Source organism: Pleurodeles waltl, chromosome 8, assembly GCF_031143425.1.
Source record: "Pleurodeles waltl isolate 20211129_DDA chromosome 8, aPleWal1.hap1.20221129, whole genome shotgun sequence".
NCBI classification, from domain to species: Eukaryota; Metazoa; Chordata; class Amphibia; order Caudata; family Salamandridae; genus Pleurodeles; species Pleurodeles waltl.
Genome location: NC_090447.1, coordinates 312,324,913 through 312,340,709, shown reverse-complemented (window position 1 = coordinate 312,340,709; position 15,797 = coordinate 312,324,913). Strand labels below are relative to the sequence as shown.

At 44.4% G+C, this 15,797-nt stretch overlaps 1 protein-coding gene across 1 annotated transcript in view; it reads right to left on the bottom strand.

Annotated features, from left to right (window-relative positions):
* Positions 1–15,797, bottom strand: part of LOC138249086 (suppressor of tumorigenicity 14 protein homolog) — a 605,612-nt gene that overhangs the window by 416,149 nt on the left and 173,666 nt on the right. The window contains exon 4 of the mRNA XM_069203127.1: positions 12,206–12,273. Coding sequence (XP_069059228.1) covers positions 12,206–12,273 — 68 coding nt within the window. The remainder of the gene's footprint in view (positions 1–12,205; positions 12,274–15,797) is intronic.

Here is a 15,797-nt window from a genome sequence, read left to right as displayed (position 1 = left end):
CCTCATGTTAAGCTCCGTGGCATGAAATAAATGTTCATAAATGTTTTGTGAAAGCCAAAAATTAACATTGTCCATTGTTCACACGGTGCTGACCAAGTGATTTGTAAATGTCTTAAACTTTCTCATGAAAACTGCTTGCTGAAACATCCTGTACTAGAAGTTGATACTTTGTAGATTTGACGTGTGAGAAGAAGATGTTCCCAGGATTCAACAGTGGCTGCACTGAATGCAGCTAGGATTGCAACTAAAAAGTTGCCTGATGAAGCTAGTGATGGGAACGAGAGAAGAGGAGCCAATCATCGATATGTGAAAGACTGTCTAGTTTTATTTTAGATTCAGAATTTAGTATCCATTGATCCTCCTGGGAACGTACGATATTCTGACCAATGACAAAGTGACAAAATGCTTTATAGATTTTTAGTATATCCAGACTACACTTTGCAGTACGTGTCAGTCATTCTTTCATTTTAGTTTTGTTCAAGTCCCGTTCAAGTAGCTGAGCAGTTCCTGGTGTCTTCTCCTTCCTAACTTTAGCTTCATTGCTTAGTTGTTAATGCTGTGGATGCTGTTTCCTTAGTTCAATGTTTTCTAAGTTGGTTCAGTTAACTTAAGGCACAATCATGTCTGAGCCAATCACTTTCATTGTCATTTGCTGAAGCTAACCAGACGGATGTCCAACTGACAAAGTAATTGCAGCTTACTGATCTATTCAGGCGAGGTATACGAAATGTTATTACTTCTGTTGTAGATGTTGTTCTTTTCTTTTAGGTACCAACCACTATTTTGATAGAACCTTAGTTAGATGTTTTCCAAATTACTTTTGCATGAAGCCCAAACATGCTATTTTAACTGGAGGGTGACCAATGTGTTGACAAATGTTATTAACAAAGGATTGATTTTTTTCACCTGTTGAATCTAGATGTATGCTATCTCTGTTGTTGATAGCATTTATTTGTACTGTAACTATTGAATGTCTAATAATAAATGTTTTAGTTAAATTGAGGTTCTTCCACCGCTTTGGTCAGCCTGTGTTGTTTGTATATGGTTATCAATCAGTTTGAAATTAATTTATGTGATATTAGCATTTTTAACATAGGGAAATAAACTTTATAAATCCCCTAAAAGGCATGGTTATTCATGGCCGGATGGGTCATGGTTCGTAAAAATTATTGACTCAAAGCTTCTGATAATTGATTTGTTGCATGTTATATTGTTTTGATTGGTTTATGTATAAAGATTTTGTACATGATGGAATCACTCTAAGCACTGTCAAAAGGTCCATCGAACCTCTAACGCGTCCCTTTATAAATAAATGATCAGAGATCAAATAAGGTCAGACGCGCTCAAACTATCTGTAGGCTTCAGGGCTGCATCTCATGCACGAACTTCCGACCACATAAAGCAGTCTTTTAGTAGTACTTACGGGGTACTCCAGTTAACCACTGGAATTATGTGTCTTTAGCTATTTTCCCTGTCCTGTTGAATAGCACAAACTCAATTTTTACGATCTTGCTTGCAGTGTTAACCGTGTGTCTCTGATCTTAATTTATCCCATACTATAACAGACACATCAAGTGAGATTGGGTCAGCCCCTTGGGCATGACAGGAAGACTTTCATGTCTACCTTAGTGTCCTGCTCCTTATTCAACAGCTTTCCCCCCCATTTTTCTGCTTGCACCACCACTGGAGTATTCCTAATTTGTCTTGGATTCTGATTGAATGAGTTGCATTTGAGTGTAACAAAGAAATCTGAGGTGGCCATCAGTGCAGCAGCCCACAGGCGTGGTTGGCCATCATGGAATGCTTATTGTATATTTTTGCCCAATTGCCAAGTGTAAGAAATTGGGTTATAAATTAAGTGGGGTGGTAACCCCATCCAGGCAACAACCATAGTCCTTGTCAAAGTGAACCACAAAAGTCACTAAATCAACGGGTGCTTAACCTTCTGGTAATTTGGATCAAAAGCAGTCAGGTTTAAATTGGAGGCAATGTGCAAAATCTTAATACAGCTCACAAAAAAGTAATAAAGTGAAAACACCACAGAAGAGAAACCATAAAGAGGGGCATGACTAGTGGCCAATGTGGTGAGAAGAGACCTTGCAGGCTCCTGCCCCCAATCCCGTATCCCTGGCCATCCCGACATCCAAATAACCTCATTACCAAAAACCCCCCCAAACTCTCCTGACTGGACACCTCCCTACAGAAACTCCCTTAATGCCGGGGGGGGGGGGGAAACTGCAGTTTTGGCTGCTTGAAGCAGATCACCAGTGGAGATCCAAGATGGCGGCACCCAGGGTGGCCGTCCACATGGAGCCCCGGGATGCACCTGAACTGATTACAGAACAGAGGGACGGAGAGCTGAGCCGGATCCCTTGTGCTTTGTGAACCTGGAGACCCCAGCTAACATGGTGAACTCTGAAACTCAGCACTTACAAGCAGCAGGGGGCAAGTAACGGCCCACAAATATGGCCATGCGGCATCCACAGGGCATCATGATGAGAACCCCTCCCCCCAGGAGAGCAAGGTCGAGGGGCAACAATTCAAGTGCCCGCACTACAGCCATGCTACATGGGTTGTATGAGGTGAGCGGACTGGCTGTGCTTTCACAAACAGGGGGCAATATTTCTGTTTCTATGACAGGGCGGAAGGAGAAAAATCCACATTTGGTGAGAGGTACAACTCTCCTCTGGATATCTGGCACTATTGGGTGACTCCTCTGGCCCTGGGTGTCATAACCCCTGCATTAGCGAAGAAGCCAGGAATAAAGTGTAGTCTGCACCACCCACTGTGACACAATCATATTGAGGGAACTACCAGGCTTCTTGATGCCAGGAACTCGGCTACTGTAAGGAGGAAGAAATCACTGTTGCATGTGTGCAATGGGACAGGCCCCCCTTCACACACTCACAGCTGCCATCCATGACTGAGCTGGACCTTGGGGGCCCACCTGTACTACTGCTGCACCCTAAGTCTGGAAGCTCCCTGCAGGTGATCTGTGCCCAGTAGCACTACAGAGATAGTTCGTGCTGTGTGGCCCGGCTATTGCGATGACATTAAAGCATCCACTGGCAGACTCGGAAGAGGGCATACAGGAGCAGCAATACCACTGATCAAAGCAGAGAAGCACTAAGGGTGCCCCCCCACCGATTTAAAGAGGAGGGGCAACGGGCTCCCATGAGCCACTGAGCGACCCAGCACTGAAGACCTCACTGCACTCAGAAGCCCATTGTGAGGCACTTGTTGTTCTTTCAGAGCAGGGGCTACCAATGCGCTAGGAAAAGAAGATCCCCAATGCCAGCCAACGAAGCCCGAGGGCTGTCCCTTACTAACAATGAGAAAGGCGTAGAGGAAATGGGATTTAGATGCAAGCACCCTGGCGTGGGGAGAGACTGCCTTGAAAATACTAGTGTTACCTCCAGTAGAACCAGCCCTGGGACCCACCCTCCAGGACATCCTTCAGGCCATCACTGCTACCACAACAGAATTACTTTCATGGAAAATAAAGTATGTGTGCTGGAGCTCCGAGAAGAGGACAGTGAAAATAGATCGTGGAGGAACAACATACGAGTACTTGGTCTTCCAGAATGCATGGAAGGGAGGAATGCCCTGACTTTCCTGGAGAAATGGCTTCAAGAGAAGATGGCCCCAAAGGGCCTTTCCCCCTTGTATGCATTGGAGCAAGCCCACAGGGTCCCTACCCGATCACCAACTACAGGGGTGCCACCACATCCCACAGTGGCTAGACTTCTCAATTACTGGGACCTCAATCAAATAGTGACCTGTGCCACAGCAAAAGGAGACATTCTCATAGACAATCAGAAAGTAATGATTTTTCTGGACTGAACCAAAGCCATTCAAAAACAGTGAGCAGAATTCACAGAAGCTAAAAGACAACTTGCTCAACTAGGCCTTCATTATTCCATGCTGTTTCCCGATCGTTTACGTGTGGCGACCCTGGAAGGTGCGCATCTGGAAGTGTAGGACTAGTTAGATATGCAGGCACACACCAGCCCCAGCCGGGAGCGTCCCTGGGGGAGGCTTGACCATGAGAGAGGACAAAGAAGAAACTCAAGCAGAACCATTGGGGCTGCACCCCATCGGGTGCAGATGCCCACAGGGATCAGCAATGGGCAGTGGAGACTGTAGCAGTAATGAGCAGAGAAGGAGGGGGCATGCCTACTTTGATGGTGGCGGACGATGCTTGAGACTCTGCTCTCTCCGGTAATGACAGCTTATCTGGTCTATCAGACAATGAATTACCTAGGGTCACATCACGCATAGCAGATGATTTGTTTTAACACAAAGGGATGTGGCATAGTATTGTCCTATAACTACTACAGTTAGTTGCAGGGATTCCTTTACCTGATATGTTACCGGAAGAGTTAACTTTTCTCTGACCGACTATGATGATACACCTGTCACAGATAACGTAACGGGTCTGTTGCATACACACTGCTGCCAGTGGGTGGGGGTTGACTGGGAGGGGCATGACTTGCTTGCCACTGACACCCTCAATTAGACACTTTGTGGGTACTCCCACTACAACTTGGTTGAGATACGAATGTTTGAATGAGGGAAGTTGGCCTACTTGTCCTGGGGTGGGGGAATTTAGGGGGGGCTTGGGGATCAGGTTCTGATACATGTTTCCAGTATCAGAGGGTGGCCCCAGTCTCTATCACACAATCACATTATGGCAACCCTCATGACATATAACATCCTCACTTGGAACATCCAGTGGGTGCACTCTATAGCCAAGAAGTACAAAGTCTACTTGTATCTGCAGTATTGATGGGGGTGCAGATTGCGCTCCTTTAAGAAACACATTTAATTGCTAAGGAGTTATCTGTGCCATCTGTGCTGAGTTGGGCAATGCAGCACAGCTGGCGGGGATAGGTTTATTACATGACATGCTCAACTTAGGTGCGAGAAGTGCTAATTTGGATTCAGACAGGATTCCCTTTTCAGCACACTGGCTACGTGATTGACCTTGCTGGTTGGTATGTGGTTGTTACGGGGCGTCTTGATGGCCGAGACATTATCCTGGACAGCATATGTGGTCCCAATGTGGATCAAGTGCATTTCTTTGTGGAATTATCTTGTGTATTAGCCCCTCATTTGATAGGGTCATTTTGGGTAGGGATTATAACTGTGTAGCAGACTTGAACCTGTACCACTCTCACCCACCTCTTTGGGAAGTGCAGATCACAATAGTAGCTTGGACGTTTGCAAACTGGCAAGCAGAATGGGGACTAGTTGACTCCTGGCGACTTCACCATCTACGAAACCTTGATTACTCCTTGTTTACCAGCCTGCATGATCTCCACATGAGGCTGGATGCCCTTTGCTGCAGCCAGGATGTCCATGCACAGGTCCACACTGCTGAATACCTCTCCTTTAGCATTTCTGATCATAATCCCCTCCTGATGGAGCTAAAGTGGGTGCCCCTGTATACCGATCTGGCATCTGTGACTAGAGGCCCTGGAGGACCCTGTCTTCTGAGAAACAATAGGCGCAGGCATTAATCAATATTTTGAGGACAATACAGAGACCACTGCATCCCCTTTATCGGAATGGGATGCTTTTAAGGTAGTACTTAGGGTTAGGTACATCTCAGAAGAGGTGGGAATCTGGGAAACTCTTCTTCTGGAGACTTTGGATGCTGAAGGAATACTAAAAACATGTGAAATGGGCCACCTGGGCCACGCAGAATTGCAGCCTGACCTTAATGCAAAAGAAAAAGTGGCCAAAAGTTTGAACGATCGCACTGCTTTGATTACCGAAACTATATGGCACCAGCTAATGCAGAGAGAGACCACACCGGTCTCCTACTTGCATGGCTGGCTAAGTGAAGATTGGTAATTGTGGAGCTGGTCACAAAAGACGGCTCCAGGGTGTACCGCCAGGAAGATATGAACAACAAATTCAATGCGTATTACACTCAACTGTGTAGTAAGAGCGCGGGACCCCTTTTGGTGCAAATAGAAGCCTTCCTGGTCGCTTTGCATCTCCCAATACTTTCTCGAGAATGTGTGGAGGCCCGAGTGGACGAAATCACCACCCAAGAAGTCCGGGCCGCTATTAAGACCGTGGCTCAGAACACGACGCCTGGAACTGACCGGCTCCCCTTAGAGTTCTACGGCACATACACTGAGACTTTAGCCCCCAATATAACAGACATGTATAATGCTGCCAAAACAACAGGACTCTTCCAACAATCCACTCGCGAATCCCTGATAATATCCCTTTTAAAACTGGGGAAAGAGCCACATGGTAAACAAGCCTATTGGCTGCTAAAAATGTGAAACAGTGTTTATAAAATACTGAGCAAAATCCTGGCCACATGACTTATATCCCATATGTCCACTCTTATCCATTAGGACAAGGTGGACTTCATACCAGGCCATAATACAGCTCAACAATGCACGATTTTCGTAGCTGATACTTATGACAAAACAAGGGTGGCAATTTTAGTGGTGGACATGGAGAAAGCCCCTGATAGCCTGGAACGGCTCTTTCTTTATAGCATTGTGGTGCAGTTGGCGTTGGGCCAGGATGTCTTTGCTGCTCTACACAGATCCATCGGCTAGGGTCCGTGCCGAACGGACAATCTCAGAGATATATTGAGTAGGCAGGGTTGCCCCCTCTACTGTTTACCCTGGCTATGGAGAACTTGGCATCCTACGCCCGGATGGGAGCTGCGTATCAGGTCCCTGAGACGGAGGATCATATGTTTTACATCGCATTGTATGCAAATGACTTATTCCTCCTCTTCTGTGATGATCAGGATAACCTGAGGGACACTCCCACTATGTTGGAACACTTCGGATCCCTATTCAGACTCTGAGTTAACTGGTGCAAATAATGCTTGTTTCCTAGTAAGGCATCCAGAAACCCCCAGAGGAGTTGGGGTCCCTTTTCTGGGAACCCAGTCCCCTCCAATACCTAGAAGTCAACATATATCATGACTCAGCTGACCTGCTTGAAGGAAATATAGGAAAAGTTATTAGGTCCCTCTGGGCTAGTACTACCATTTGGGAGACACTACCGCTGTCTGTGGCGGGAAGAGTGGCGTTGTTGAAGATGGTGGATCTTCCCTGGCTACTATACTTCTTTGTGATGCTCCCAGTCTGGATCCCTAGGTCATATTTTGGGAACATTGACAAAGTAGTCACGAGTTTCCTTTGGGATTCAGGCCATAGGAAGGTAGCCTTAGCAGTTGGAAGGTAGCCTTAGCAATGTTTCAACGACCAATGACTGAGGGCGGTCTCTGACTTTGAAACCTACTATTTGGTGGCTCAATTGCAGTGGCTTATGCAATGAGTGGCAAGAAGACCCATACCGGGCAGGGACATACCTCTCGCTGCCCCTGGGATCGCTAGGCTGGCAAGGGCTCTTCTCAGTTTTCTGACCGCTGGAGCCGATGACACTGCTGAGTTTCAAGTTTTGCAATCATGCTGGGCAGGAAGCCTCCGTAAGTCATGAATACGGTCCCCATATTCCCCGGATATACAAATAGGATTTCTTGAGGAGCTACCCAATGGTGAAAATAGGGGTGGACTAACGACGTGGCGAGAGGCAGGGGTGACCACAGTAGGAACACTTTCAAGGATGAGGTGCTCCTCGCCTTCGAGGAGTTTCACCCCAGATGTGACCTATTCCGCTGCCACTTCCTTCTACACAGTGCACTCACTACAGCCATTTACAAGCACTGGAAGTCTGGATGGCAGAACCATAACAGGCAGTTGTTACCAGTATGTGCTGAATGCCTCGGGGACACATACAGTGGTCACCTCTCTATATAGATGATTACGAGGAGACATTACAGACCTGCTGACTTCCCTGAAAGACATTGGGAGACAGATCGTTACACGGCTATAGGAGACAGAGACTGGAAAGACATCTTGTACAACACGACAAAAGCATCTAGGGATGCAAGGTTCAAACCTATCAATCTGTATGTATTACATAGGTCATATATTACCTACAGGGAAGGTAAGCAGGTATTATCAATTGGCAGATGCGAAATGTGCCAGGTGTGGAGAAGGTGGGGCAGAGTTTCATCATATGTTTTGGGGTCGTCCTGTGTTATCCACCTTCTGGGGTGACATCACGGGGACAAGGTCTGCTATTATTGAGCGAGAGGTCCCATGTATAACGAAGTGCTGTTTCCTGGGCTGATTTCCTCACACAGCTAAGAATAAGGCTACTAGTTGCTTTCAATACCCAGCCTTAATTCTCATCAAGACGGACATAGCCTGGAGCTGGAAGTGCCCGAGAGGCCCCGCACGTCAATGTAGAGAATAGAGTTCAGTAAATGGTAAGGCTCTGAGATGCTAAGAGAGGATGGGGCCCTATTGACATGGCTCGGGCCTGGGAGACTCTGGTGGATTCTTTGAGTGACCCAGATGGTCAGCCATCTGACGACAGCTAAAGTGTCCCCTATGCTGTTCATATTATTTACACTGCAGAGGAAAACCTCTTACCTTCCAATGATTGTTTCACATGGATGATACCTTGGATTCCTACATACTGCGAACCACACATCACTATACACTGTTGAACGATTTCCCTTTAGAACATCACAACCATGGATGTTACTATTAAAGCAGTCCTACCATAGGACACACCACACGGGGGTATTCTATGGGGATTGTTTGTTATTTGATTAAGCCCACCCAGTACAGGATACTCATGCTAGCTACCTGCAACTGACCCTTTGTATGGGCTGCTACTACCGATAGATCCATGATGAGGGTGATCCTAGCAAATATTAGTTGTTATTGTACACGTTGATGCTTTCTATATAAATACTATGCAAAGTCCCATTCAGGATGTATTTGGCCAATTGAAAATGCAATAAAATCTGTTTAAAAAAAAAACACAAATAATGTACAAAATTAGAGTATATTTTAATAAATAAAAGGATACCAGAGTGAAAAAATGTAATCAGTAAAACAGGACATTTGCAATTTTAAAGTTTTAGGTAGAAAATAGCGCCTAAAATCAATAAGCGCTAGACCAATGGAAAGTCGGAAGTTCAAGCCAACTATAAGGGAGCATAGGCTAAAGAAAGGGACCAGGTGAGTCCCTTTGAAAAAATAACCTTCTCAAAGTCCAGCATAAAGAGATCTGTTTGTGGTGGCGGGGGCTGAGAGTAGCTACAACAGCGTCAAGGATGGCCATTGCTGTAGAGCGAAGGGCAGGCTGGGTGTCACTCAAAGTTTTTGCTGGAGCTTCTTGTTGGCGTTCATTGCAGGCTGTCATTGATGTAGAACAAAGCTCTGATCTCCTGTTGCTGGTCATCACTGGTGTTTGCTTTAGTGCGAAGAGTCTGGTTCATCAGAGCATCACATTGTTGGTTGTCACAGGCTGCAGAGCCTTGATGCAAATGGTAACATTTGCAGTCACGAACAGCCACAAACTTCAGGATTTCACCTTTCTTCTTAGGAGGAGCTCAAAGGATGTCATCCTGCCTTCTAGCTAGTAGCTAGTAGCTAGTAGTCAGGGTGAACCATCAGTGTTTCATGCAGGAGATAAACCTAGGTTTAGAACATAGAAAGAATGTGAAACAGTTCCCATGCTGAATAAAAACCATGCCTGTGTCAGTGTTATCACTCATAAAATGAATTCGTCTTTTTCTACCCTTACTCCAAGGTCATGGTCCCCTATCCGATTTAAAGGTAGGGAGAGCAACAGTATGCTAATGATAGCGCCATCGCTGACAGATTCCTCTGTAACCCTAACAGTGTACAACTATTGGAGGTTATCCTTATCCATCTGGCTTTCTCCCAATTAAAACTGGACTGTCTGATTTTTTTTTTTTTTTTTGCTGTCCATCACTCCCAGGTTTTATGAAGATAGACAGTAAAAATAAAACAAATTATCCCCACTGTATGGGATGAAACTCCCATGATTTGGCGGGTCATTTTTTATTATTCCCCAAAAAAACTCCCACTTTGGGAGTTTGTTTTTGAAAAAAATAAAACTATGTAAACGTTTGAGGCACAGACACCTGGTTTGATGGATCTATCCATCAAACTTTTACAACATTGGTAGTAATCGCCATGACGGCAAATCTTGCAATGTTAGGAGATGTCAGTGGTGTTAGGGAACATCTCTAGATTTGGGCGAGGGAATGTCCATTAGGGTGATGGAGTAATTTACTCTTTCACCCTGATGGACATTACTCCGTACTCCAAACTCTAAATCAGGCCCTACATTTTAGACTAAACTATTTGATACAAAACCACAGCCATTTTGTTGGGCCATAATCAATGATAAAACAAGTAGTGATGAAATTCCTTATGAATTTCTCTTCCATGGATCAAAATTTCCAATATGGGCCCCTCAAACAGGCATGGCATACCTATCCCCAACTGACTGATTGACTATTCACTTACTGAAGAGTTCCTTTTAGAGTTTTAGGGGACCGCCTGTCATGATGAATGCTCCAGAGTTCTTATAGCCAGTGAGAATAGGCAAAAATATGTTTACCCTAAATTGCGGTCCTGCAGTGTACAGATTCATTCACATGAATAGGGGGATCAATAAAGTATTTTCATGTTGCCTCTCTTACACATTTGACAGCATAACTTCTGCTTCCTCAGGGGATTTGAGTGTATGGATGGAACACAATTCACTTCTCTGTAAATTGCTACTTGGGGAACCCACCATGTGTAGCTTGATGTCACCACATTGAGAAGCTTCATGTCACCGCATGAGGAGGGGCTGGATGATGAACCATGTCATCTTGTTGAGTGAGGCCCTCATTGTTTTTTTTAAAAGAAACCACAATGTGTATTTTTTTCTTCTTTGGGTACAATTCTGCCTGTGAGGGTCTCAGTACTTCTTTGCTGTTTTGTGCCAGGTACTGTGGTGTGTCATAGTACTGAAAGTGTATTCTGACAAATAAAAGTTAGATTTTTCCTTTTCACTCACTCTTGTCTGAGTCGGAGCTGAAATACACATATTGAGGTATTCTGTTTCTGTGTGTTTCACCTATGTACACATATATCCATATGTTACCTCATCCATTTGGAAACTGATATGCTTTCACGGTCCTGACTCTTAACATTTTCAAGTATCAAGAATACAATAATTTTTTATTCTATATTTAAATGTTTTCATCAAACATGGATTAGAGCAACACCTATTTCAGGCTAAGTGACATATCGACAGACAAGCTTACCAAACTAATATAAACAAATCAGCAGGGAATTTGCAAATTGGGCCAAATATAAACAGAAGCAAGAAATCCTTGTTTGAAGCAGGAAAACATGCATCACAGAGTTGGACTATCCTTAGGCAAGAGGGAGCAGATTTACTATTTTTTCATGGAAAGTAACACAAGAACAACATCTGCTGCACTGCATTATGAAAGGGCGAAAACAGTACAAAACCATATCCATTATGGTGGGCCTTCTGCTGCTAACATCCCCGCGACTGTATGATAAATAGGCTGCCTTGAGTGATGCACAGCCATGCACCACTATGCAAAGGTATTTGCACTGTCTAGCATAGGATTTGCACTAGAAGCGTACGCATGTTTAGAGCCAAATGTGGTAGTAGGGAGCTCCTGATGCTTATTCCATCTTTATCATATCCCATCGCCTGCCAAAGCTTCCAGTAGAAATTCCTATGCATAACACCGTTTCAGAAAGATGCCGCGCATTGATTGTGAGTTGTGCTTTCAGCACACATGCAGTGCCTGTTTTTTTCAGTAATGAAAAACATTTGCTACTGATAACGCCGCTTCAAGTGGGTGTTAGTTTTTCGATGCATGGCCCGTTTTGGGTAATGTAGAAGATCAGATTTTGCCCCAAAATCTATGAGTATTTGTGGTGATCCACCCATATAATGCCCCAGTAATGCCTCCTTAATGCAAAGCGATGCAAAGGAGAACAAAGTGTTTTTTTTGTGCTGGTATAAAGCCACTTTTTCAGCCCAAAATACCTTTTGAGTTTGAAAGCAACTACCAATGTGTCTATTTGTATCACTTTGTGTCAATTTGTCATTAGCAAATTTGGGCAGAGGTGTCTCTCTTTTGGGATTCATATGACCCGCTGTATAAAATGTGCTTCCTTTTCTATGCATTTTACTCTTGACATATGGAAAACAGAATTCAGGCACAGCGCTATAATAAAGCCCAGAAGGCCGCCATTGAGCATATTTGGAATATGCAAGTAAAAGTGCATTAGTGACTTACCTGAATGCAGAAACAACAGTTTTCATGTAGTATTTCCCTAAGATTGAAGATTCATATAATTCTGCGAGCTGAATAATTAGAAAAGAAAACAGAAGATTTAAAGTTTAAAGTTTTTGTGAAACTTTCAAATCAAATGGAACACAACCCCATTTTATATAAAAAAATAAAGAGTAACAATTAATGAGCACAGAATATTAAAGTCACACAGGTTTAGTTTATAAACATACCTGATTACCTATTGCATATACATTTGTTTTATCACCCTTTCCTTAGCCTCTAGGTAACTGAGCTTTTTAGACAAATTCCGTGCAATAGTTCGTGTTAGGGAAATAATAAATAATATTACTACAGACCAATTAAGCCTTCTAACCTTCAGAGGTCGATACCTTGCGAACCATTACATTGGGTAATACTAGTAAGTTAGAAAGGCCATCAGCTGTGATATATTTGATATCAGGCGGTGTATAAAATCAAGACATTGATATTAATATAATAATTTATAGGAACTTATTTTAATGTATTGGTTGATCTGTTTTTAGTTGCGTGGCTTATGTTATGTCTATCTCCTAGAAAACCAAGAGTGCTAAAATTAAACATTTTCTTAATATGTATTACATTTAAATGATGAAAAATGGCAAAAAATATATTGCTGTAAAAATGCAGCTCTGACTGTCGATTAACCCGACATTCTCTTTACCGCCTGAGGGAAAAAAACAAGAAATCTTCAGGAGGTGGCTGTGCTTTCAACGCACAACACGCAAGGAGAACCACTTATTGGAAGAAACGCCTTCTGCACAGTGAGTGACTGTATGGGGAAGTGGCACGGTTTCAAGTGAAGAGTGAAAGAAAAGCTCCCAGAGCAAATAAAACGGGCAGCGTGCGGTAGAGGAGCACGCCCTGGTGTCATTTGTTCGGCGCTGGACGAGTCTGGCATTCCAACGCTTCACCTTGTGGGCGGGGCTGAAGAGACAAGGGATTGGAACCAGAGCAGCAGTCAGCAGCTGGCAATCACCTACAAAGAACCATCATAAAACATTTCACTTCCGCTGTTTTATGTCCTTGGTGGCGCAGTAGGTTGCTTTTTATTTTGCCTTTATGTCATCAGTAATGCATGCAGAGTGTGGGCAACACTTGGTGTGAAGCTTCACAGCCGAGTTTACTTGTCTTCGTCTGTCAGATGCCTTCTGACAGTGATGAGTTTTTGGATACCGAGGCATCTGCCTCATTACTCCATATTCATTTTGAGTTATTTTTTAGGCGCTGTTTCGATTTTCTTATTGGTGTGTGACACTTTGTCACAATTGAAGTTTGTTCACAAGGTCAGCACTGTGATGAGTCGCAGATAGCGGTCTAGCGGGTTTGCAGGATTCTCAGCAAGTTTTTTCCCAGAGTCTTGACTTTGTTTTTCAAGATGCCTTCTGGCAGTGATTTGTTTTGGATTCCTGCCTAGGCTGCAGCCTTCAGGCAGTGATGGGGTTTGGATGCCGAGTTGCTGTTTTCAGTTTCACAAGGTTAGCGCTGTGATGGGTCGCGGGTAGCGGTCAAATGGGTTTGCTGAAATGTCAGCAAGTTTCCTGATCAGTGGATTTTCTTTTTGATCCAATCCTTTGTAGAATGCCTCGTTGAGTTTACGGAGATGGTCATCCAGCATCTCAACGCTTAGGTCTCTGTGGAGGTCTGCTGTTCTTGCAAAGATAGGAGCACCTGCTGCGATCCGTAAGGCCTTGCTCTGCAGTCTCTGCAGGTCCTTCCGATACTGCGGGTAGCAGCCACTCCAAACTGGTGAAGCGTATGTCATTGTTGGTCGAATTATTGCAGTGATTGCACGTACCTTGCTCTGCATAGGCATTGACTTGGTCTTCAGGAGTGGGTACAATGCAGCCAGTTTTGTTGTTGCTTTCTGGCAAGTCATCTCTATGTGTTTCCTCCAGCTGAGTTTGTGATCCAGAGTCACCCCCAGATAGCAGCTGCTGTTTTCCCATTTAATCTCCTCTCCATTGAGTAGTATCTGGGGATGCTTCCTGTTCACCTTTTTGGTGAATAATGTCGCTGTAGTTTTGCTTGTGTTCAGGGTGATCTGCCAGTCGCTGTACCATTCGGAGAGTCTGCTGAGTGATCTCTTAAGGTTCTTAGCCACTTCTTTTTCGCTGAAGGATTGGGAGATGACTGCAACATCGTTGGCGTAAAGAGCAAGATCAGTCTTTTTTAAGTCCGTTGGGATATCGTTTGTGAATATGTTAAAGAGGAATGGTCCAAGAATTGATCCCTGAGGCACTCCAGCAAGAATAGGGCGTGATGTTGAACATTCTTCTCGTACCGCCACATGAAATGTCCGTTTTGACAAGTAGCTAGATAGCAGCTCTTCACAGCTGGACTGCTTACACTATTTATAACATGCAAGTGACATAAAGACACCATGGTGCTCTTTTGAGACTAACAATGGTGACAGCAATTTTGGATCCATTGAATAAACGTTTCCTGTGCTTCAGAGAATTCCTTTCTATGCAGTCATTATACTTACTTGCTGCAGCCAGAACCTTGCCACCAGGAGTTGTGAATTCCTTGTGCTTACATTGAGAATTATCGTGGACCTTGGTTTCAGAAAAATATTCTGAATAAGCATAAGAGACTAATGGCCGTATGTATGATCCCCTTTGCATTGCTTGTGCATCACACAATGTGGTGCAAGAGCAACACAAATGAAAAATGAGATTTACAAAGCCACGCACGGCCACCTTGCGTGGCTTCATAAATCTCAAGTAATGTAACACAGAGCAACTTCCTGCATTGCATTATTCTGCACCATAGAGGCGTTTCAATGGGTGTGCCCAGAAGCGTCCCGTGCTGGCTATGCCACTGGATTCAAGCTAGCCTGGCTGATGAGGGGTGGTACCCCATAACCAGTCCCAGAATGCTTGTTTCTGGTCCAGGGAGGACCTGGCCTAGCAGTTTGGGCTGGACTGTTCCCATTGGGAGCAGGGTCAAAAATGTTTGCATATGGCTGGGTCCAAACTGGAATGGCATGGTGAGCAAAAAAGCTATGGATTCAGGCTAAGGTCTATGACTGAGGGTGAATGTTTGATTTATTTACCATTCCATGCATTATCTGTACTTTTTGCATTTGTCCCCCTAAGTGTATGCCCAGACATGGGTCCCTTGCTCGCTATGCCGATAGATTTAAGCTAGCCTGGCTGATGAGGGGTCATACCTTGTAACTGGTCCCAGGATGCTTGTTTCTGATCCAGGGAGGACTTAGCCTGTTAGTTTCGGCCAGACTGTTTCCATGGGGGGCAGGGTCAAGACTGATCTTCGTATGGCTTTCTTCAAACTGGACAAAATGATGGATTTAGGCCTACTTCTGTGACTGGGGTGAATGTTTGATTTGTTCAGCATTCTGTCCATCAGCTGTTGTTTTTGCATGTGCTGTCCTAAGTGGAAAGGGTATGCCCAGATGTGGGTCCTGGGCTCGCTTTGCCACTGGATTCAAGCTAGCCTGGTTTATGAGGGGTTAAAACCCCAAACCATCCCAGGATGCTTGTTTTCTGTCCTGGGTGGACCTGGCCTGGTAATTCAGGCTGGACTGTTCCCAAGG